This window comes from Denticeps clupeoides, chromosome 11 (genome assembly GCF_900700375.1).
Source record: "Denticeps clupeoides chromosome 11, fDenClu1.1, whole genome shotgun sequence".
Lineage (NCBI taxonomy): Eukaryota > Metazoa > Chordata > Actinopteri > Clupeiformes > Denticipitidae > Denticeps > Denticeps clupeoides.
Window position 1 is genome coordinate 8,527,822 of NC_041717.1, and position 25,463 is coordinate 8,553,284.

The 25,463-nt window shown below is 50.2% G+C and overlaps 1 protein-coding gene across 9 annotated transcripts in view; it reads right to left on the reverse strand.

The window, feature by feature from the left end:
- Nucleotides 1-25,463, reverse strand: part of fbrsl1 (fibrosin-like 1) — a 239,931-nt gene that overhangs the window by 22,009 nt on the left and 192,459 nt on the right. For all 9 annotated transcript variants that reach the window (XM_028995353.1, XM_028995358.1, XM_028995352.1 and 6 more), the window contains one exon: nucleotides 8,412-8,460. In XM_028995353.1, the coding sequence (XP_028851186.1) occupies nucleotides 8,412-8,460 (49 nt within the window). The remainder of the gene's footprint in view (nucleotides 1-8,411; nucleotides 8,461-25,463) is intronic.

Sequence of the window (25,463 nt, forward strand, 5' to 3'; positions counted from 1 at the left end):
ATATTAAAAGGTTAAGCAGTATTTACAGTATTTGGAATGCAGGTAGTGTGGAAAAGATTAAATAAGTGCTGGTGTTTGAGTGAAATTGCTCGGCCACCCCTATTCGGATCGCTTATAAAAGTAATGGCACACCCAACACAATAGGGTACTAATTTTTGATATATAGCTTGCCATTGTGTGTGCACTCTGGTACGACCCACATTAAGTGCCAAAAAACATACTATAATAATAAATTGACATTTTTTTCTTTTTAAAATGGTGCATGTTCCGTTGAGCCATATCTCAAAAGGTCGATTTTTGGACTTAGAATAATAAACATTTTGAACCCGTAGACCCCACCAAGGCAGGCCATATGTCAAGCCGTGCGGAAAGTGTAGGGTAAAAAGAATAGGTACAGCAGGTAAACCAGCTACGCCACTGTGTGCTAAGTCTCTTTAGTGCTATTAGCACATTTAGCTTAAATCAAAAACAGCTCTCAATATATATTCTGGGTTTCTGGGTATAGTTCCATGCTTCACTGCTACCCTTGGCTTTGAATTCTACATAATTATTCGTTTATTAGATCATTAATAAAGTGTCAAAACCGAAGTGTTTTTAATGAAACATGATATTAGGCGGCCAATGCTGAAGAGTGAATGGGATAACGGGGCTGGAGGGATGACATCTAATAATTCTGGGATGAGGGGAGAGAGGGCAGAGGTCGTCCTGTCATGTCGCAAATACCGATGTAGGTGAAGCACTTTTCCTGACCTGGGGAGGAGCTGGGAGGCAAGGTTTGGATCTGATGCTAAACATGTCCGTACAAAACATCGCAACACACACACACACACACACACACACACACACACACACACACAATCCCCCAAGGTCTAGGTCAATTGTAGTAAACAATTGTTTGTTTCTCCTACTTTCTGATCTAAGCGTTTTTATTCCACTTCAGTGGACGCCGCAGTAGGGCAGTCAGTCTGTATATGACACCGCTGCCTTTGCAATTTTCTGCACTCACTGCTTAATCCACAGTAGGGGATGATCTTTGAACATTACAACCTTATGTCATTTCAGTCTACTGAAGGAATATTATTCACTGTAACACACCAACAATTTTGATTGTTAATGATACATAAAATTACACATGAAACATTGTTACAACAAAAATGTTCCACAAAAATGGAAGATGGCTCAACATTTTAATCTTGTAGTTTGTAGGCTTTGGGAACACATGAGGTCACTGGTTAAAGGGCCTGGGATGGGATGGTAAACAATGCAGTATCGCTACAAGAACTGAAAACGCTGCCATTACAGAGCACTTCATTGCATTAACGGCACCAAGCATCTTCACACTGGGGATGTATGGTCACCATAGGTCTCGGAGAACAAGGCCTGTTAGTATACGAGGTGTGCTGAGAGACATCAAAGTCTAATTTAGCACGACCGTGTCCCCCAGAATGGATTAGTTTAGGACCACTGCATCCCCTGCCTGGCCTGATTGTGTGTAAATATTCTTGTTACGAGTGTCACACTTGGAGAGTGATCCTGAGAGGGAGACACAGATGGTCCATTTTCACAGAGGAACTGGTCCACTATACTTCACTTCCGACTGCACCTGCTGCAGTATTATCTTCACACCATTGTAGGCCTTGGCAGCTCATGCAGAGTACGGGTACTGATGGGATCTCCAGGGTTCTCCAGCACTGTCTTCATTTGCTGCATCAATCACGCTCCAGGCCGCAGCCCAGAGACAGCCGGTCTCATCCGGGAAGAACAGAATGTGACTGGATGTAAGTTATTAGTCTGTAATATGTAGGCTAAAGATGTAGAGATATTGAGCCAAGAAGAACGACTCCACTGGAGACTCTGAGCACCACAAGCTATTTCTCATTTCTGAGGTTCTTTAATAACATGCTTCTAGCCTAAGTACAGGGTGGAACGATTTCCATTAAATAAAATTCCACTGCGGATTCCCACTGCGTATTTGAGGGATGGGGTCTGATGGGCCACAAATCTCCCTCGGCAGGACCGCACTCCAGGCCTCCGTGTTTGGGCCGAGTCCACCGAAAGCAAACACTACTGGGCACGACATCAGGGCCCTCTGCAGAACACCCCCCCCCTCACCGCACTAGAACAACCGCCTCTCTGGTCTGATCCCGGAGCTGGATGAGGCACCGGAGTGGGCGGCATTAAGAGCCATGTCCTCAGCACAGCGTGGGGACTACGCCGGTAGCCAAAAACAACACCCAAACAGATGACCGTTTGATTAACCGAGGACCACACGGAGATTCGCTCTCTTTCCACCGCCTCCCCCTCCCGCCCCTCTTCCAAATGCCGGCCCGTGTCTGGCCGTGCTAATTCTCGTCTTGTAGCTAAACATGGCGCCCAAACTGAAGCTGTGGCTCTAAAACATCGCAATACGCAGTTCTTCAACCGCTAAAATGAGCACCTTTTCCAACTGGAGAGACATGCAGCCACCAATTACACGGACGGAACCCTGGAGGAACCTGGTGAAAAAAAGCACGTGCAGGCATGCAGCAACAAACGGATGTTCTAGAGCAGCTGGCGCCCTCCTACGCCACCGCGCGCCGTTTTATTAGGGACGTCGCTCATTTGAATTTGTATACAAATTTGGGGGGAAGGTGAATTTGCGTACTGGCTGAGCAACCCGTCACCGTGAAGAAACCTGAAGCGGCATTTGCATAACTGAAGTGGCTCCCCCAAACACGACTAAAGGCGCAGGATTACAACAGCACACTGCTACCCACGGCACGCCACGCCACGCCATGCCACGCCCACCAATCCCCAAAGCGGGTAATCAATGGACACGCGGCGTTAATAAACTAACTGTACGGCGTGCGAGCATCTCTATGTTGCGCCACGAGGTCCTCAAATTAGATTTTAGCGCAGCGCCGTGGGTTTTAATTGAGTGGAGTTTAATTACGAGGACTGCTGAGATGCGGCGGCGTGTTATTCGCAGCCTTAGAATGCTAATCTCTGCCTCGCACTTGGCAAGCAACTTCGCGGAGCGACGCCTATGTGAAGCGCCTCCCAAAATGTCGGGGCCATTACAAGCATGTTTGCAAGACCCGTCTAGGCTGCCGCGTCTCGCCTGCCAGCGACTGAACCCGGTCCAAGCTGCATGTTTGGCCACGATTGTTCACCATCTGGCTTTACCACCGAACATAAGAGCCTCCTCTGCAAAAACAAAAAAACACATCGCCTCTACATTCAAAAAGCTGAAACTCGAAGAAGCAAGACTGGGATTTCCTTCATGAAACTGACCTTTGAGTCTCACGACCCCAGACAACGCTGATAAAGAAGAAGACGTGGAAGACAACAACACACCATTCTGGCGTTGGGTAGATGAATTATTTTGAGAGCCTGGCCCTAAAGTGTAGGAGGGTACGTTGAGTATGTAGAGGTTATCTCTGATGCCTCTGCTCTTTCAAAGACGAGGGAGACGAAGACAATCTGGATAAAAGGAGGGGGAACAACACCCATTAACTCTGATCACTGGTAAATGGCTGCTTTCAAAACTGCTCATCCGCCCTGATATCACCAAAAGTAGAAAAGTCATGCCGGGTGGGGAGAGTGTCACCTCGGGGTCGCGTCTCTGGGGAATATCGCCTCTGGTTTATGATTTGTTGCGCCGGCGCGGCAACATGTTCGCACATGAGAGGTGCTGAGGTGAATGGAATCACAAGGCGGGTTAATGAAGAAAAAGGGTAGAAAACTGAACAGTTTATCGCCACCTTCTATCCAGACCTACAAGACAAACGGTGATGGGCTGAAAATTTCATTTTCACTATTGGACCCAAAATACTATATTTCCCAGAGAAGAGGCAGATTACAAATATGTTGTAGAGCCACTGACCAGAACTAAATTCCTTGTGTATTAAATACGTATTATTATGAATTATTCTGATTGAGATTTTTGTATAGACTGTAAATGTAAAGCCAACGCCACTATGGAAATTGTGAAGGAACAACAGATGCATTATATCATGTATACTTAGTTTTTGCATAATCATTCGTTTGTTTCTACTGAATTCGTGTGGGAAATAAGCGACAAAATTACATTTGGGGAGCCAGTACTACTGAACCTTCTGAAACCTTTAAAAGCAGCCATCACCATTAATTGCTATGAACTGTTCTTCAATGCCTGCATATTTAATGACAGTACCAGAGAACAGTGGTGTCGAACACAGGGCCAACAGAAGTCAACCCGGTAACATGGCCGCCGTTTTCTTTAGGGAGCCAAGGCGATACTGGGAGCCTTGCCATCCACGAAAGCCTAACCAAGCCAACCATGCTCACCGAAACCCTCACTTAACGTCTGCAATTCTACACTAAAACAATCTAAATATTTAATGTGCGATCCCGGAGCTACAGGACGGGGGGCAGGCGGCAGCCCCTCCGGGCTCTTCGCTAATTGCCATGTTTGACAAAAGCAACACATAAATATACATTTTGTGAATTTGTAATAAACACATAAATCGCAGTGGCGCTGCAATCGGATGCCCTTGCCATGAGTGCAACGTAAGCCCCACAAATCCTCCCTGTCGCCCCGCGAGATGCCACAACACCGCACCCACTCTCTCCGGCAGGCGGGCTAGCCTCTCCCTATAAATAGAAAGTGACAACGTTATTGTAATTTAAAACGCCATAAATATTGGAGGAGAATTAAAAAATAATTTATGGAATAATCTAGTTATCCCGGCTCATCCTGAGCGGGGGAGATGGACGGCGGTTGTGGAGGCGACGCCTCGCGCTTCCGTAATTGCCTTTTCCTCTCCCCTCAAGCCAGCTTCCTGCCTTAAATCAGAACGGGCCATCTCTGTCAGTAATGGCTCCATAAATAATTAAACGTGCGTCTTATTTCTGTATTCGCGCTGCTGCCGCCTGCATCTCTGTTGCACGACGGGCTGAACGAACGGGACGGTGATGCGAATAAGACGGAAATACAACCACGTAGACGGCCTCGTGGCTACCACACGACAGGTACGGCGGTAGTAGCGGAGGGGCTGCGAATTTAAAGCCTTTGTTTGTTCAGATTGCATAGCGCAGCTGGCCCAGGTGAAATGAATTATGGGAGCTGCGCTTCGGGAGGATTTGTGACTGTCGAAAGAAATTCGAATGAAATCAATAAGACGAGCAATCCTCGGCGCAGACCTGACAAGAGCACCCCGCGAGCTCAGGCCCCGCCCTCCCACACACATTAATGGCTGTCACGCGAGCCAAATGACAGTCCCCGCTCGTACCGCAATGAGTGCTCTGTCAATACAGCGCCATCAGTCCTGATAAAAGAGGCATTTCCACCGAGCATGTGCCGGCTGCGCCTCCTCAAACAAATCAAAGTGGGGGCTGCGGTGAGCTTTACCGGGCTTAGGCGCCTCCCAAATAACGGGTGTCTTTAATTCAGGGCCCTAATCTGTAAAATAAACCCCCCTCCGGCCTGGCTTCGCGTCGCCCCCTCGCCGCTCCCTGCGATTCAATGATGCCAAAGCTGATTAGCCGGTCAAAGGTCAACCTCTATTCATTATTTAATGGGCAAAAGGTCCCGAGCCGTGCGGTGAAGCATCCCAGCGACCCGCGCAGGAGGTCGGGCCCAACGTGATATTCTCCAGCGCCGAGCGCGGTGGAGCCCGACTACCGGCCACCAGCATTTTTATAAATGACACGCAGCAAACAGCGGCGGCAGAACAAAGGCCACTCGGCGCCCACCGAATCGTGGGGCTGCAGACAGAGCGCGTGATTAGCGGCCGGACGCGGAGAGCCTGAGCCGCGGCGCACATAATGAGAGCTTAAGCCGCCGCCGCCGCCGCCGCCAGCTCATCGGGGGAGAGGGTGGATTTGGCCCGCGTCCTCGAAGGGATTGCGGCCTGACAATGGCGCGGCGGAAACCGGATTGACACGCGGCCCGAGATGACAACACCCCCCCACCCCCACCCCCCCGCGGTACAGTGTGCCGACTGACGCACGTTATGTATCAAAAATAATACAAACAATAATAATTCCGGCGAAAACAGTAGACAGTAACGTTATTTCCGTTTGGTGGGGGTTGTGGTTTTTACCCCCCCCCCCCCATCGCCTCTTCTTCTCACACTCCTCCTTTCCTTTGTTCCGCCCAGTCTAATCCAGTATGTGTGGGCCGGTAAGTTTAATGGAAACAATTTATTAAGTCCGGCTTAAAATGCCATCTGCTGCTAAGCCTCCCAAAGCCGCTAAGCTCCCGGTTTCGCCCGCAGCTCGCCGCGTTCACGCTTACTGTAATGCGCCGCTTAAAATGAGCACAACGGGTCAAAATTAATCAGGATTACAAGGGCAGAAATCCACTTCAGAAATGGGGCTTCTGCAGTCTTTCCCTCCTATCCCAGGATGCCCCGGGTTTGCCTCGTGAACCCTACAAAAATGGGCGTGTCGGAGGCTGCAGTCGCCTCAGATGTTTCCTAACCGGCCGCCGGCGCGTTTGGCAGAGCGAGTCGTCGCCATGTCGCGTTCCCGACGCGCCGTGCGCATTAGCGGCTCGCGAACAACGGAGCCCATTCTGCGCCGCAGCGCCACGCCACACTTCGCACAAGCGCCGCATTGTGTCCATCCCTTATTCACGCCGCAGAACGGGACGCGCCTGGCGGCCGAGTCTCCGCTCTCCCGGCAGCCCGGCGAGGCTCAGAAAAACAGGGGGCTTTAGATTGGTCCCTGAGGAACGGCAAGCCGACTGGTAATGGGACACATACGCCGGCCATTAAAACAAGGGAAAACAGCCGTAGGCAGCACCGCATTCCAACTACAAACCTGCGAGACATGCGCACACACACACACACGCCACAGAAATACCAGCCACAACAGCACTCATGTCACCAGCTAGCAACTGGAACAGCTAGCACAACAACAACCTCGGTGCTGAACCATCTGATCTTCTAAGAAACGTCTCTCGCTTATTCTTTACATTTTTTTTTACATGTTTTTTTTTCTTTTTCATCTCTCTAATCCTAATCTGGCCCGATTCTAATGGTTCCTCCACGCTGCTCCGGTGATCCCTTGTGCAGGAGAAATAAAATCCAGGCGAAGGGTGCTGATGGGATTCCCTGGATGTAATTCTCTGAGCCTAATCCCTGAGCCTTGTGTGCATGGGCTGGTCACATTAGCAGGATTTTTGGATGATTTGTTTGCCCACTGACACAGTCCACCCCCCCCCATCCTTTTCCCCTAGAGATCTGACTAGGGAGGGGGATTTACAACAACAAACAGTCTCAGCAGGACCACGCCAGTCCCGGAACAGTGAAACGAGGGAGGCTTTTAAAAGTCTTTCTTCTTGCATTTAAATGTCTGGAGTTTGAACACCGCAAACCGATTTTTCACTGCTCTCTCTCTCTCTCTCTCTCTCTCTCACTCATTGCAGAGTAAATATTCTCATGATCCCGACCTTGGATATAAATATCTTTCAACATATTGTATTTGAAACGCACACACAAAATGCATAATCGGGAATTCTGACGGCCCACCTAACAAGACGAACTTCGCGTAAAAAGACCAGCCCTGCGCAGGGAGCAGGCATCAGCGATGCAGTGGACGGTCAAGCAGTAAAGACCAATAAAACAGGACATGTGATGTCCACGTGGTTTCCAAAAATTGCATTACCGCGGAAATGACGGAGCGTTTCAAAAATCTTTTGACTGCTGTTTATGTCTCCCCGCTTCATTCAAGGGCATCGCAGATCCTGCTATTCCACGACGGACAGTGGACAAGCCCTCCACTTGGAAAATGCGCCCTTGTGCTGAATATATAAAAGGCCCTGGGCTGCTGTCCACAGGGTTGATGGCGGAGGCGTGTGAAAAGCCCACCCTGCTTCAGCCGTGGAGAGCAGCATCGGTGTACAGGTGCAAATCCCCCCCCCGTCCATAACCCGTGACCCGGGTTTGAGCCAAGAGAGGGAAAGGCCAGGACCCCTCCCTCTGGCAGCCATTAGCGCCAGCCCTGCTGTCAGAGCTCTTGTATGGCCTGGGGTGAATTTCCCATTTGTGGCAGCCGCACAGGAAGCATGTGGCTGAGGGTTTCAAAAAGAGCTTTAATGAGCCAAGAAGTGGAAAAGAAGCTAATGCCATGGGTCGGTATGACCAAAAACCCCGTCCAAAAGAGGAAAAAAATGCATAGCCTCTAGTTATTTCTGCTCTGAATAGGCCACTATATGGTGTCTCAGAGGAGCTGCTGATCATGTCTGTAAGACTGCATGTATTACATTCTTTTTTGTTCTGCTGTCTGCTGGCTTTTAAAACCCCTGCATCATAAATTCTGCGGTGAAACAATGAAATTATTGCCACTAAACAACTATGACGAACCACAACGTGAACATTAATGTATGACCAAAAGATGGGCGGCAACCATACATGAAGACGATAACGAACACAAAAGACTCTTACCTTTAGCTCTGTTTGGGGAGAAGAGTTTCTCTGATCCAACATCAGATACCTGCAGAATCAAGAGAAGAAAAGACAATGAGACGGTGAAGAAAAGAAGGGAGTGGGAGCAGAGCTCCATCATACATTTATTCTCACATTTTCTCTCCACCCCACCACGAAGCTGACATGGTTACCAATGCGCTGCAGCGGGTTAAGAAACTACAGCCCCTCCCACAAACCCCCCAAAAACAAGAGAGCCGCTGCCCTTCTGCAGCACCTCCACCCAGACCTGGCTGAGGATGCAGCTCTGGCTGTGGTCTGGAGGAAGGAAACATTGGGGGGCACTGTTGTACCACCCGAAAGCCTCTTCCTGAGTGGAGGAGGGCCGCGAGGCAACAGAGCTGTCAGAGGGCTGAGGCAAGGACCACTAATGACCCAAAATCCTTTCTGGAATCCCACTGACATCAGGACGAGCGTGTAGGCGCATGCTGGGGGCATCACTCCAGCTCAAACCCGGAATAAAAAAGAAGGGCCTTTGTCAGAATATTAATGGTACAAGCTCAGAAACGCAAATGCAAAAGTTTTAATGAGAAATAAACAGACATCACCAGGGTATGAGCTACATAAATTGGGACTGTGGCACCTAAGACACTACCAACAAAATGAATCCTCTTCATTCCACTTAGAGAGCAAATACACTGCTGACACTATGATGTGCAATAAAGCGCCATGGCACCACACTTCCTGCTCCATGCTGTTTGATGTCATTTTATCAGGAATATTTTAATCGAATTGTCTCAGTTTGCACAAAACTTGTAAAATGCTGATGATGGTAAGAATGTATTTTACTCCATAGAGGTTCAAGACTAAGTCAAACAACAACATGTAGCCATCCATACGATGTCCAACCAAGTTCCAGACAGCAGAGAATGGTAGGAATTCCGTGTGCTGAACTACGTGAGACGCTTACATGCAACAGCAGACTCGTAATCGAAATGGCCGTGCATGCAAATGTTGGCGGAGTCCAACTTGGTTGGGGGGGGGGGTCCAGCATGGACGCTGAACCGGCCTAATTATGGCAGGATGGCGCTGTGTACACACATCGCTGGTACAAAAGAGAGCGAGGAGGCCGGCATATGTTTCAGTCGTGTCCTTGTCAGCCATTATTGTTTTGCACTCGGCACAAAGAAAGCATATGTAAAGCAAGGCCAGTGACTCATGCGATGGTGCACAAAGACACTGGGAACACAGATGGCCTGCCTTGGCACCTACTTCAGACCCTTTGGCGTTTCTGACGGCACCCTCCCCGCAACCCCCCTTCCTTGCCTGGCATGGCCGGACGTGGCCCCCGTATCTGCCATATCTGAAGTAGTCCTGTCGTCTTACACGGCCTCTTGGGCTATCGCCGCGGCGGCTTCAGAAAGTGTCCACTGAGACCGGCCTAAAGACTGTCATTCATTTTAAAGGAGGCCGCCAGCTTCAGGAGCTGAGCTACGTTCATCCTGTACCTCCAAGACCATGAATACATACATTATTTCTCTTGTTTGTTTCAGGTTCCATGTTGGTAACCAGTAATTAGCATTACCCGTTAGTCTGTTTTTTTGTACAGTTATTCAGGCCAAAGGTTTGGACGCACCTTCTCATTCAATGTGTTGTTTTCATGACCATTTAGATTCTCACTGAAGGCATCAGAACTAAGAATGTGGAGTTATGTAGATGGGGTCGTACAGCTGGGTACTTTGAATTACTGCTCAGCATATCAGGCAGAATGAAATCACAAAACATGAATGACCAATCACAGCATCTTGAATTTCAGCTCTGTTTTCTCCTTTTTAGTGAACTGTAAAATATCGCAATATGTACGGTATCACAATATATCGTGATGTAATTGTATTGTGACCCATGTATCGTGATACGTATCATACTGCCAATACACACCTCTATTATATACATACAAAAAAAGACCAAATATTAATTACTAAATTATTAAAATACTAATTATCATGTTTGAGAATATTAACATAGTATTTTAATATTCTGGAGAAATTGAATATTTTAAAACACTTTTGATGTCATTAACTAGTGGACATTCCTGTTTTATTCTTCTAAAGTGACAGAATGTGACACTGCATCTGGCTTCACTTTTCTTCCTGATCCATTGGGGCAGTGGTGGCCAGGCGGGTAAGAAAATGCACCCATAATCAGAAGGTTGCCAGATCGAATCCCGCCACTGAGACAGGGCACTGTCCCCACACAGCCCTGATGGGCTAAAAGTAGAGGACATATTTCTTTGTGTGCACTGTGTGCTGTGCTGCAGAGTTTCACAACGACTGATTACAATTAGTCAAATGAAATTCCTTTTCATTCTTCAAACTGTCTCTGATCTTTGCCACTATTGTCCAAATGTTCTGCGCTCAGGGACTCAGCAAGACCGGATAATTTACAACAATAAATCCATCTGACAGAAGCAAGTGGCAAAACGGTACATCAGAAGTGACATTTTCAACCGTAATTCCTCAGAACAGGGGTCAAACGTAAGAAATTCCGGCTGCAATTAAAAAGAGCGACCAAACAGCGTGCTGCTGGAGAGAATGGACACCAAAGGCCAGGTTTTCCAAAGGAAACAGGGAAATATAACCGTTTCAAAAACGGAGGAAATTCAAGCCACATTGCTGGGAGCCAAAAGCCCTTGGACCGCGCCGCAGGAAGCCTGACCTTTGAGGACGTCTGCTATTCGAGCCCGAGGCTGCCCAGCCCGGACTTCTCTCAGGAGAGCCGTCAACAGGCCCCAGCTTTTCCTTCCCCATTCTATTCATTAGCTCTGCTTTATGATTCAGCTTCCTCTGAGCCACACAAGGGCTCTCTGAGGAAAGAGATGGGGGTTGGGGGGCTGCGGAGAGGAAAAAGCGGCGAGGGGGGGGGGGGGGTCATAGGCCTCGACTGAGGCCTGCTAGCAACAGCTGTGAAATCTGGCGGCTTCCACGCAAGGATGGAGGTAGGGAACGTTTTTGGGGGTGGAGGTCAAATCCCACCAACACAGTGTTGAGTCCCGAAGGGACCACATACATACACGGAAACGCGTGAATACAAAAACGCGAACACACACACAGAAGTCCAGCGCTTAGCGCATGTCAACGTACAAAAAGTCACACTGCTGTTTGTTTTAAAATGACCATCAACTTCACAACCAAGTGCAGGCGGGCCACAAATCTCCTGGTGATACAGCAGCATTCGCTGTGACATTTCTACCGTCTTTCAGCAATGACTTGACAAGCCGAGGAGATGGAGAGCACTGGCGCTTTCCAAATGTCAACGTAATTCATACTTCACCATTAAAACCGCACAGCAAATCCACATTTGTCGCTATTAAACATTTTCTTCTACAAACGGCACCGAAGAAGTTTCCGCATCCCCGACTATAAATCCAGATGGCAGTGGAACTCTGACAGCTCACAGCCGGGGAGATGATCAGCCAAATGACCTTTCCGCGTAAAATTTATTAAGGACGCTGATCAGCTAAGGATGCGTTTTCAAGAAAAAAAAAAAAAAAAAAAAAGACACGGAGGTCGGCAATTAGCCAACTTCAATTAACCTCGCGCTGTAAATACTGCTGCTGCGACGGCCGATTCACCCAGCTTCACATCAGAATATCTGAAAGAGATGGTCGCTTTGATCTCCAGTACCGAACCGCATTACGCAGCGGGCGGGCGGGCGGGCGGGTGGAAGGCAGTCTGCGACACGGCGCCCGGCGATCCTTCCATAACATCACACTGTACATGCAGACATATCACCATGCCTCGAAATGTCCACGTCTGTCGCTTTATACATGCATACATTTATATCTTATACACCATATATGCAATTTACACGTAAAGTGATTTTTTGTCGTGTGCATGAAAACCTGAAATTTCCAATAAAATCATTTATATATAATTTATGAAACAAATACGTTGCATATAGAGCCTGAGGAAATCCAATAGCGTGAACCATAGCATGTCCAAATAAAACATAGAAATATACTATTACAAGACAACATGGTGTACACTGCATATAACGTGTAGCAAAAAAGGAAATAAAAACCTAGACGAGTACAGAAATAGACGAGTGCTGAAAACTGACTCAACCTCACTCAACTAGACCCACAACCCGAGAACCCGAGTCAGGACTGCGATGGCGCCCGTCAGGATCATCGCGAGTCCCGATCGTATCCGAGTGGGTGTCAGTGCCGCCACGCTGGCCCACATTCCCTCGCCGCTTCGCTGGCCCGCGTCGGACTGGGCCGTGATGCAGCGCTGTGCTGGGCGGCCAGGTGGTGTCATTCATCACGCAGAGCGGCGTGGAGGCTGGCATGAGGGGGACGGCGTGCTGGCTCCGGCGCCCGGGCTCTCAATTACCCTGGCAGGCCGGTCCGACCCGCCCTCGCCCCTCCTGCCTCCTCTCTCCCTCCCTCAGCCGCACTTGTGTTAATTTGCAGCCCGGGTCGGTGTTCCATCACCGTCACCATCCCCCCAGATCCTCCTCCGTCACCCCCCCACCCCCTCTGGCCGAACCCCCTGCCTCCTTCAGCCTCCTTCTATTAACAGCTGGGACCGAGTCCAAAGCCAGAAGGCCATATTTCCTCTGCCATTTATGTAACAATCATGTCAGTAGTAGCCAGCGCCTTGATAAATATCTCCGTCAGCACCCACTCAGGTCCCCGAAGAACAATCCGGTCCCGGCGCTCCGAGTGACAGCTGTAGATATAGCCTGAGAAGTGTGCGGAGATGCGCCCTGCAACAGGGACTCCAGATTAATTAGCTCCCCTGCGCGTGTCCTTCTTCTTCTTCTGCTCCAGAAACGTAACGACCTCCTACGTGGTCGTTCATCGCGGTATCAGGGCCCGCGCAGGACAGGTGTGCGGCGGCGAGATTACAGCGCCGCGGCGGCCCGATCCGCGGGACTCCCACGCAGAACTGTCAGCCCTGCGGCACGGGCCGCTCGGCTCCACCGGAGGCGGCATTAAGATGATAATGAATTCTGCCGGGTGACCGTGCAAAATGAGATCTGCCCTGCGCGTCGGAGCGTTTAGCAGCCAGCGGCCATCTTCGCTGCGGCAACGCCGACAAACAAGAAGCTGGAACACCGGCATTTCGGCCAAATGCCAATGACGTGGCTCTGCCCTTTAATCATAAAAAAAAAAAAAAGTAAAAACCGAAGAAATCAGTTCAGCTCCTGTCCACTTACGAGCCCTTATCATGGCCGCCTGTCGGTTTCGTGTACAAATTAGCGGCCTACCGGGCCGGGGCAGGCCCGCCGCGTTTCATCAGCGGGTTGCATCACAAATCAACGGGGCTGCCGCGCGGCCAGGAATAACGAGATAAGGAGAGATGAGGGGGAAAAGGACGGGACGTATTTCACACGCTGGAGGCGGCTAATGAAAATGTAAAAGCCACGGATGAAGAAGGGGGGTGGGGGGAGGTGTAGGAAGTAAAGTTAGCAGGTAAATAAATACATAGATAAATATTTCGCGCCGTGGGAGATGAATAATAAAAAACTGAAAATGCTCGGAGGACAGGAAACGCTGCGGTCACAGGGGCTTAGATCAGATAATGAGCTAAATTCATCGTGAGTGAATGAACGGGGGAGCCGGGAACGGGAGTTAAGCGAACCCGAGCGCCCAAATCCGCCCGGCTGCGCATTTTTTCGCCGAGATAAACTGCGAGTGGCTGTCATTAAAGGAGTGTAATACAACAAAGCACATCTAAATCAGCCGCGAAAGAGGAAATGAACGCATTATCTAAGCTATTAGTTTTCATTTGACTCCGTCGACTCGCTTTGAATTTCCATCCGGAGACGAAGATATTTACATTTCTGAGCGGCCGTGTAATGCAGTCGTAAGCCAGGCAGATAATATTATCTCCACAGGTCAGATAGCAGCCTGTGATGCCTGGCAGACGCACCGTGACAAAAGACCCACAGAACCCGGGGCACCATGGGAAGGAAACCCTGTGGAGGCTGACAGGGAGGAGGTAAATAGGGCCCGTCCCCAGAACGGCGTGGCTCAGCTGAGCTCAGAGTGTGTGTGTGTGTGTGTGTGTTTTGGTCCCCCTGCACTTTAATGCGAAATGCTGGGAGGCTTGATAAGGCCTGGCTAATCTTCCCAGGGAATCGGCCCTCTGTTCTTTATTACGTGCACGGCAGATCGAGATCTGAGAACGTTGCCTCTCCCAGCTGGCAGTCGGCGGTAAAAAAACCCCCAGATTTTTCCTTGTGGAAGAAGATGATGTCCTTCGCCAATTACAAAATGTCTCCGTGCATAATGATATTGCTTTCTGCATATGATGTTATTAGAAATGCAGTACATTATGAAACTGAAACGAGCATGAAAACTGCTCATGTAAATCAGCCGCACCGCACAACTGCTTCAGATAAGATTCGATTTCATCAGCTTTAAAACAGCGGCTCCGTGCAGTCTGTGTCCCGAAATCTGGCCGCGTCACACTCGTCACGTTCACTCCATTACTGGGGTTGCCGCGATAGATGCCAATGTACGGGGTTTTGTGGGCAAAGCGCCTGGCACCATTGCGCATCAGCCTGCCAAACCCCGAGGGCCGTCAAATCCCCGCAGATAAGAGTCACCATCCACCCTGGCAGTGCCACTCAATGCGATTCATGTTCACCTCGAGCTTTAATTCGCCTTCAAGCCTCTAAGCCCTCTGTGTTCCAATAAAGTTGAATAATTCAAGGGGAAAAAAAAATGTCCGTGTGGTGAAAAGGCCTTTTTCTCTCTGTAAGGCCAGTCTGACGCGATATTTAACCGAGCGGTAGCCTGTGGCATGCTCCGCCAAGCAGAGGCCGTGCTACTGCTTTAATGAGCAGCGATGTTAACTTACATGAATCACGATTAAAACACTGTTGCACAGAGAGCAGGGTGCTCCGAGGCTTGTTCGTCCTGGAGGGAGGACCGCCCTCTCCACCCAGACCGTGCTTGGCTGTACGATCGCCAACCATGTAGGTCCCCCTGAGCTCCGGCTCTACCTACAGACCTACCAGCCGGCCAGCATGGCACCCCTATCTACACAACACACTTTACTGCGCAGGTGTCAAACCCTGCCACATCCCGCAAGATCATTTTATATAGATGGCCCGGTGATGTGAAGCACTGGTAACGCAATCCCATAATGCAGTGCACACTTTGCTGACAAACTGAGCGCACAGTCCTCACGCCGCTATGGTGGCTTCAAAGCATGAATGAAGAATTTGCCGTTGACGTGGATACTGCTCCTGTACAGATGCAGATGGAGTTGGTTGAGCTGCATTAGAAAGATTGCATATGGCGGTGCACCTGAAGCACTGCCTTATGGGATCTGTAGTTTGCGTGTTATCAGCGCTTCATATCATATAGAATTAAATCTATATAAAATCTTGCGGGATGTGGCCCACGGTCTGTGAGTTTGACAGACGTAACAACAGCGACAACAGGATTGAAGGCTATAAATTTGCAAACTGCAAGTTCTAATTTCTAAAAACCCATACCAAGTTCTTCCCTGTGAAAGCAAAGTAGTCGCTTCCAAATATTGGTCCCTAAACATTTTTAATTAAGCTAAAAACTTCATAATTAAGGGGGATATTTTGCATGTGCTATTTTTAGCACACTGCATGTGTCAGATTTACTGCATAGCCCTTAATAATTCTTGAATATAAATACAGATTATATAACTATAAAACCAGCCGGAAAGCCAGACACACATGCCACTACTTTCAAAAGCAAGGTGAGGTTTGGAAACTCAGCGGCAGGGGCAGGACCTGAAAATGGTGGCCTGCACGAACCGACGTGGAATGCGCTATATAAAGGGGCGAGCGTTAAGCCCTGCTCACGTTGGAAAGGGACGGGGCATGTTAAGTGGAATTTTCTTTTAAAACGGACACCCGGCCTCAGGTTACCGGCAGCTGTAACACAAGCCCCTTGCCGAGGCGCCGAAGCACGTCGCGAAATGCGTGGTAGGACCTTAAAAACTTCAATGTCATTGTCCTTGTAAACTGAGAGGAAAAACTGAGAGATAAAGTATAAAAAAAATAAATAACTTTTGCAAGGAGAGCTCAGCAGCCTTCCTCCCGAAAAGTTGTAAATGCATAAGCACTGACAGTATAATCCAATATAGAAACGACAGCCCAGCAACCGCGGCTTTATAGGCAAGTCTTCTTTATTTAGAGCAGCGCATGGCTTTCTTTTTTTTCCACTGATGTCTTTATTCCATCGTTGGGATGCCTTGCCCCTGCTTGACGGGATCCAGGTCTAGGTTTCAGAGAGAGACTGTTTATGAGGGGAATTCGGAGCAGCCGAGGCACCGGGGGCAGCTGAGCACCGCCTGTCCCATTTACCCAGCACTCATGGCGGGGCATTGCACCAGTCCACCCCCTCCCGCCTTTTATCACCCGACATCCAGATGTGTGACTTACATTGGCCCGGGACGTATAAATAAACATGCTAGCATGTCACCGCCAATGGCTGGAGCGGCCTTCTCTGGATGAGCTAACCGTGAGCGACGGATGCCAGCGCCGGGCCCGTTTATCGCCAGCTTGACAACTGTTGAGGCCTTGTGCGGGAGCTTATGATTCAGCCTTTCACACTTACTGTTTAACCTCACCCGCACATGCCAGATCTGGGACCTGACCTAGCAACAAAGCCCCCTCCACTGCGCCGAGATCAAGTCCTCCCACCGGAGGAAGCCACTCTCTGACACGCTCCATATTAAAACAGGCATAAAGACTGCAACAACGCATCGATTAAATTGATAAAAATCGATTACTAAATGCCCATATGGGCCCATATGGGCCATAATGCGGCCGCATTTTAATGCGTGGTTTTACATGGGCCTGGCCAGAGCTCCCCCTCCACACTGCGTTTCACCATGGCCGATGGTTAAAGGCAGCTTCTGACCTCTGCATCCCCGCCACATCAACACCATCTGCGGCAGGCAGCAGAGCGAGAAGGTAGCGAGGCTGGGCCAGGAGCGTGTGGACAAGCTCACATTTCTGCATTACAATGAAAAGGGTCTGAACAAAGGAGAGAGAGTAAGTGTGTGTGTCTGCAGTGTAGTGTAGAGAACAAGTTCTCTGTTAAATTTTCTGATTTGTATTGTTCTTTTTTTAAATATATAAATTATTTATTGTTCCAGCAGCTCAGGTGACACTTTATTTAAAAAAATGGAATTGGTTGGAAATGAATGTTTTTTTTTTTTTTAATAATAATAATAAAAACAGATTAATCGATTATTAAAATAATCGTTAGCATCAGCCCTATACATATTTCCATCACAATAACAATATTGGGTAAAGCACATAATTAAATGCATTTTAATTTGTTCCGCTGTTTTATAACCTCCGTGTACTATCCCCAAGATGGTACATGTTCGCTGCCCGTGTCATGGTATGCGTTACACCTTCAGTACATATTAAAATATAATGAAGAGCAGCATTGCAACTTACATGCCACGCATTTAATTATTCATGTTGTCAAGAAAATGTCCAAACAACGTTCCCCAGTGCAAGAGTCTCACCTCCTTCATGCACTGGCTGCAATGGGAATCCTTAAAGGGAGAACATGGACTCTCATGCCATGCCGATGTTGCGTTAATTACATGTAATTACTTAATAAGATGGGAGAGCTGTCTATGGTGCTGATTCCAGGTGTGTTAAGGGTTAAAAGCAATGTGGTTACATTCAAACAACAGTATTGGCTTTGTGTACATTATGCGGCTGATTGATCCCCTTCCTATTGGAAAATGGCAAGGTCACCAGCAGAGGACTGTCGTAACAAAGCGAATCAATTAAACAAACTGGCCAATCGCCATCGTCCTGGCAACTGTCAGTGGGAAAAGGAAGGAAAAAAGATCCCTACAAAGCTGATAAGGCTTTTGGTTAATTACCTTGTTTCTGAAGGCTCTGAGAAGGAGGAGTGGGTGGTGCTCTATTTACATCAGTGGACCCCTCTTAGCAACAAATGGTAAAGAACACACCTTCTTCCAATCTCCTCAGATTATCCCCACGCGCTTCCTTAAGGAGAAAGCGGATTGCGACGCCATTTACAAAAAAAAACTTAAAGTAAATGTACGCGTCTGTCTGCGTCGGTCAACAATAAGGTATTTTCAGCCAAACACATGTGGATAATCCCGCCTGCGGCTCCTGAAGCACATCTTCTGGAGAACATCCCTCTGGCTCGAGTTAGGAGGAGGAGGAGCAGAAAGATGAGAAAGAGACGGGAAAAAAAAAACGACCTCAGAGCCACAACAGAACGGCCTGGAGGACCTTCATCTCCCTCCAACAGACATCGCCCTCCAACCTCACCAAAAAGCCTCGGCGTGGAGACGAGGGCCGCTTTAATCAAGCGTTAAAAACGGGATGCGAGTGTCAGGCGTCCTCGGCTCTCTCCAGCCCATGAAGCGCCCTCGGCGTCCGTCTCGGGCCGCCGTGGCTCCTGATTGGCCGGCCTTGTAAACCTACCTTGTAGTGCCGGTGTATAATGAGGGGGGTCGAGGGTGCCCGGCTGCTCCCCGGCTCACCCCCCCGCCCCGCGGGCAAGACCTCCTGCCAGGCTGTGACTGACAGTCGCCGCGCCCGCCGGTGCCCCTCCCAAAGATCAATGCACTTCACGCACAATTGCCGCTGCGTAAACACACGGGGACTCCTGTCCTGATGATTTTGTCCCATGGTGCACTGCTCTTTTTGTATTTTTGTCACCTGATGCTACTGATCCAAAATGCTACATCTCCAGGGGTCTGGATATCTTTAGCAATTACTTGGAATATGTCGGCTCGGGAGACTCAGGGGGGTCCAAAAAGATATCTGCTCAGGTCCCACGCTTGTCATGTCCTACCGCCGTTGTCCCGCTTGATCCCCGTCTAGCGCACACACGCGAACAGCTGGCGCGTCCCTGACAGCAGTGTCACGAATCTCATATGCTCTAAGTGGCACGGAAAATGAGAAACAAGCCCAAAAAAGATGACTAACCTGCCTATTCTGCTGTTGACATGCTCTGTCCCCGCCGGTGACAGAGCGCCGAGGGGGGGACAGAGCATGAGAAAAGCTGGCCCTGTAGCTAAAGCGTGAGCGTGGCCCAATTATACCTCACCCCCGCCCCCCTGATGGCACGTCCCCCCCCCCCCCACCTCAGATGGGACAAACAAACAAATGACAAGCCCCACAGGGCAGGCCTGGCCTTCCCAGAACCGCGACGTCCCCCCCCCCCCCCCGGCTCGCCATCCACTCGCATTACACCACAAACTGACATTCCTGCCGTCATCGCCACTCCGTCGTCTCCACCCGGCGGAGGGGCCGGAGGACGAAATGTCTCCTCGCGGTGTCACTCGCGCTTTAACGTGGGTGTAATGAGCCCCAACCCCCCCCGCCAACGACCCGCCCTCGCGACCCACTGACAGCCGCAGGCGCTTCCACGCCGGCTGGGAGAGGTGCGGAGCGCCGTGGGGTCGCAGCCATGTCTTCTGCAAGCAATTACCCGTCCTCCCCTGTAAAACAGGGACGCTTGTCTTCTGTCCACCGAGCCAAAATAGATCCCGTCCCAAAAAAACCAAGAGAAACAAATCTGGAGTGATTTTATCTGACAGATGTGTCCTTCATGTGCACGCAGGGTTATGATTAATGTTCTGATTAGTGATTAAAGCGAGTCGTTTCCACGGGACATTTCGAATTAACGCGAAGGATTCTTCAGCCGATCGCGGCGCGTGATTTGTGCCGCCGAAGCCGTAATCACCGTAATTTTCCGACGAGCTGACGCACGGAGAGACACTCCAGGCTAACATCCCCTTTCAATGCGCTGGGTAATTTTTCCACAAACCAAGTCGCCACTCCTCCGCGGCGGAGCCCAAAACCAGATGCCACAGATCCTGGTGTGGATGGAGGGAAAAGAGGACGGGATGAAATGGTACACATTAAACATAATCAAAAAGAAGCAAAAATGAGAGCGGGCCTGCTTGTATTACTTTTCACATATAATTTGGTTTTCTGGGGGTGAGGCGGCCGCTGCCAAGAAAAGCAAGATGAAAAGAGACTCAAATTATACGGAAGGGGGAGGGAGGAAGAAGAAGAAGAAGAAAAAATAACGTCTGCAGGCTCCCTCCGTTTGCCCCGTCCATCCCCTTAAGTAACCGTAGAACTGGAACTGCAGAACTGTACACTCGGCCTTTAAAGTGTGGCCATGAGCTGTGCTGAGCTTTAGCTTTTTGGCTCTAAGATGAGCAGCGAAAAGAGTCGTTTTCGTACACGTCACCCGCAGGAAGACGTATTTATTAGACCGTACGGACACCTTTTCTTCAATCGGTTCCGGAAAGGGAAAAGAAGTCCATGCCAACTTGCTTCTGTGGCTTTCCAAGCGGCTTGGACAACAACTAATGTCAAATGCTTGAGGCCATACGAAGAATCTGGACGGTCCACTGGCTGCGAGCAGCAAGAGCTTCACCGCGACTTTGGAAGTTTGCATCTGAAAAAGTGGCGTCATCAACAAAAATTCGGAGAAGAAAAATCTTTGTCAGATTAGTAGAAATAACACAATATATTTGGACTTTTTTTTTTTCTGCTTCACATTAATTGAATTTGTGTACGTAAACGCGGCAATTTAATGAAAAAGAATGAATAAAATAGATTTAGTGATCTAAGCTACAACCTACCCGCACAGTAAAATAACATAATAAAAAGATTCTTCCGATCGTCTCCTATTCGAGATATCATGGTTTGGCCCAGCCTCCGATTAAAAAAAAAAAAAGAAGAACACTAAATATTACGTTGTTCTTATCATCATTCTTATAACAAATGTAAGGGCCTGGTTGTTGAAACCATAATGCAGGGATCAGGCTTTATGTATGAGCCTCAATGCAGTTTTTTGAAAAAATGTACTAAACACACACCTGACACGTCCTGTTCAACAACTAACACGGAGCCCGAGTGCCTTTGTGGCTAAATAGCGCGTTAGGACAGACAATAAAATGCTGAAATAAAGGTCAGTACCATTTGAAGTTCTAACGAAGTTGTATGCAGTGTATATTTCTCATCACGACGTACATCGACGCTGCATCATCATCTGGAAGCGCCGTGACTCCGCACATCTTCCTCCTCCGCCGAGTAAAACCGTCCACCGAGTGAAGCCGGTCCTCGGCGGGCCCGGATGGAGCTCTCTCTCTCTTGACTCTTTGGTGTTGCCACAGCGCTAAATTGCGCAGCTGTTCCGCAATCTGTGGCAGTGTTAATTACCCTAATGTGAGCGGCAGCTCGTCAGCGGCGCGCTAACGAAGGGGCCGTATGTTTGGTACGTAGGTCCCATTTCCACCCGCGCTCCCCGGGCGTCTCGCGCCGACCACCCAACACATCCGCATCCTAATTAAAAACTCCCGCCGCAAATCCGCTTACCGCGAGGAGGGCCGCCAGATTAAACGCGGATTTAATACACCGCCGGCGCACGGAACCGCCCGCCGCCGTGATCTTGGGTGACGCCGCGAGCGTGGGGGGGGGGGGGTCCTCCAACTCGCCTCGTCTCCCGTCCAGCGTGTACAGAAATAATTCCGGAAAAAAAAAGGCCTGGTGAAGAATGTGCCGGGCGGAGGAGGAAAAATTCCCGGGGAGCGCGCCGCGCCCAGAATGATGAGGCACTTAGGCCGACACGACACCTCGGATGCGGTGATGAAGGACTCCCGGGTCCGTCCCAGCCGCCTCGTCCCTCTGTCATTACGGCCGCGGCGTCGCATATGGCTAATGGCACGTCTGGGCCCGGCGTTTAATTACGCCTCGTAAAGGTAACAAAAGACGCGGGGCTCCGCTCAGGAAAAGCAGCACTTTGGGGACGGCGAGGAGGACGTGGACGGGAGCCGGCGGCTGCTAGAATTACCGGCTGACCCCCGGCAGCAGCTTAGAGAGGGGGACTCCGCTCGAGTGTCTCCACAGCTCCTTCAGCCGGCGCATAAAGAGAATAAAAGCATGGTAGGGCATCGCACCCCTCGTTTTCTGCCGTTTCGAGCCGGAATCTCAAGACGTGGTTATTACAGCGGTACAAAATCTTCAATTTGTCTGTTTTCATCTCATATCCAAAAAAGGACGATATTCTGTGATATTCTTTCTTGCGTATCGATATGCAATATATTGAGAAATTGAACTGAACACGAAGCATTTTCTGAATTGTTCCTAAATACGCAGCAATTTACGGTGAGAATAAGTAAGACGCCTTTACTGCTTGTGATGTCACTGTTGTCATGGGCAACATGTCATAATAATAGTGCTGCACATCATTTATAATGTGCAAACAGGAAATCTGGCAACATATATATATATATATATATACACACACACACACACACACACACACACACACACACACACACACAGACATATATTCAGGTTTAACAAGCCCACTAAGTGCTGGGCGTGGCGTCTCACAGGCCAAATACCGCAGCCAGGTTGGTGCCGTGTAACCCGACGGACACGACAATGTCGTGTTTTTCTCCGGCGGTGGGGGGGGGTCCTTGCTAAAAACCCCACGCTGCCACTGCAGCGTCCCTCAGCCAGCCGCGGGCGTGACCTATGACCTCAGAGACGGCTCGAGGTATTCAGAACGTCCCGGACGGCTGCTCCGGTGCGTGGGGGGTTTGACATTTTCCAAGGAGGGGAAGAAAAAAAAAAAAAAAAAAAAGGGAAAGGCGAAGGGAGACGGGAGGACAGGAGCCGCGGGCCGCGCCGCGTTTACAGAATAACATCTGACAGGAGGAGACGGGGTGAATCGCGCCGGAGCGAACGCCGCTGGTCGCTTCCCACGTGGATGGAGGCGGAGATACGAGGGCCCGATGGTGCAACCAAACCAAACGACATTCCCTCCAACGACACGCGACGCCGCCGTTTCATTTAGAACCGTAATGCAGAGCGCGGCGAAGCCAAACGCCAGAAGCCGGAGCTGCGGCGCCGGCTGCTCTCGTCCTCCAGGACCACCTCCTGCCTTCTGAAGATACCGAGAGGCTCTTGATGGAGACACGGCGGGCCGGGATTTTGCCGGATGTAAGCGCACCAACACACGTGGGTGGCCGCAGCTCGACGTGCCGGTACGGCGTTAACGCGCGGCAGGAAGTGGCCTTTTGACGATGAGAGGACGGCCGGGTCGTATGAGCCATCGATGGCCGCTAATGGGTACGCCTAAACGAAGCTCTTTACGTGACTTCCTGTCTCCCCTGATTGCCCTTTTCTGTTGGCTCTTTTTCCACCAAAACTAGACGGGCGCTGAAGTCGCCGTAAGCGTTTGTGCGGAACGCCACAGAAACAAGTATCTGCGGAAATCGCATTCCGATCCTACAGGAAGCTCGGCTCACGTCTCGCTGAAGATGTAAGGCTCGCGCCGCAAGGTCTGCCGTATCTCGGCCCGCGCTGTGATCTTCCTGAACTCGTCCGTCACAAATAGCTGGAGGATTTTTCACCCTCTTATCAGGCTTGCCGAGCCGCAGCCCCCCCCCCCCGTCTTATCAGCGTTCTGTTGGAGATAAATAAGGTTTCTGAAGGTATGAGCGAGCGAGAGAGAGAGAGAGAGAGAGAGAGAGAGAGAGAGAGAGAGAGAGCTAATTCCAGAACTGCGCCGGCAGTAGATTAAAGATTAGCTGCCGGGTTTATTCGTGTTTTTTAGGAGAAGGATGGCGGTGGAGGTGCTTCAGCAGGTGTTACTGAGATACTCCCGTCCCATTTACAGGCCGCTAAAGGAAATGTGTTTGGAAATCTTCTAAAACACGACATGCCATGTACGGGGAATGCCTTTTATCCGTAATTGTCCTTTCACATCTATCACGTCTGAGTGGAAATACATCGGCGAACATTTTAGTCAAGACGTGCAGGTGATTTTATACCAGTTCACTTGGTAAAAAGGAAACAGGCTTGCAGAAAAGGCAATAATTCAACCTGTAATGATGTAAGGACTGTTTTTTTTGGTGAATATGAAGGCCCAGGTATCCACATTCGTATCATGGAAATGCTTGTTATTTTTAATAAAAAGAGCGGTTCCTGAAATGCTCATTTCTTACCTAATAAACCACAGCTTTGCTGGACCCGTATGGTCGTGTTACAGGAACACATCTCCACAGGACGTCAGAAGCACAACACCCTGGCTGTAAACTCACAATAGCGGTAATAAAAAAAAAATATATATATAATATAATATTATATATATATAAACATTTTATCAAAATGGACTTTGCAGTCTTGTAATGAAGGTGAGGTGAGGAAAAAAACAAAACAACACAACCAGATCCCATAAACAGTAGAAGCGACATCTAACGTGGTCGATTTCAACAGGACATTTGTAAATGTCAGGAGAGAAAGCAGGGACAGGGACGTTCAACTTCCAACGCGCGTCCACGCGCCGAGAAACTAATTAAAACAGCAGCAGCTCCACCTGCGGCCGGGAGCGCGCACACGGGAGGCTCGGCGGGAGCGCGCCCGACTCCGGGTGAACGGCTAGGCGGGAGCGCGCCCGACTCCGGGTGGGAGCGCGCCCGACTCCGGGTGCACGACTCGGCGGGAGCGCGCCCGACTCCGGGTGGGAGCGCGCCCGACTCCGGGTGCACGACTCGGCGGGAGCGCGCCCGACTCCGGGTTGGAGCGCGCCCGACTCCGGGTGGGAGCGCGCCCGACTCCGGGTGCACGGCTCGGCGGGAGCGCGCCCGACTCCGGGTGAACGGCTAGGCGGGAGCGCGCCCGACTCCGGGTGGGAGCGCGCCCGACTCCGGGTGGGAGCGCGCCCGACTCCGGGTGCACGACTCGGCGGGAGCGCGCCCGACTCCGGGTGGGAGCGCGCCCGACTCCGGGTGGGAGCGCGCCCGACTCCGGGTGCACGACTCGGCGGGAGCGCGCCCGACTCCGGGTGAACGGCTAGGCGGGAGCGCGCCCGACTCCGGGTGGGAGCGCGCCCGACTCCGGGTGGGAGCGCGCCCGACTCCGGGTGCACGACTCGGCGGGAGCGCGCCCGACTCCGGGTGAACGGCTAGGCGGGAGCGCGCCCGACTCCGGGTGGGAGCGCGCCCGACTCCGGGTGAACGGCTCGGCGGGAGCGCGCCCGAC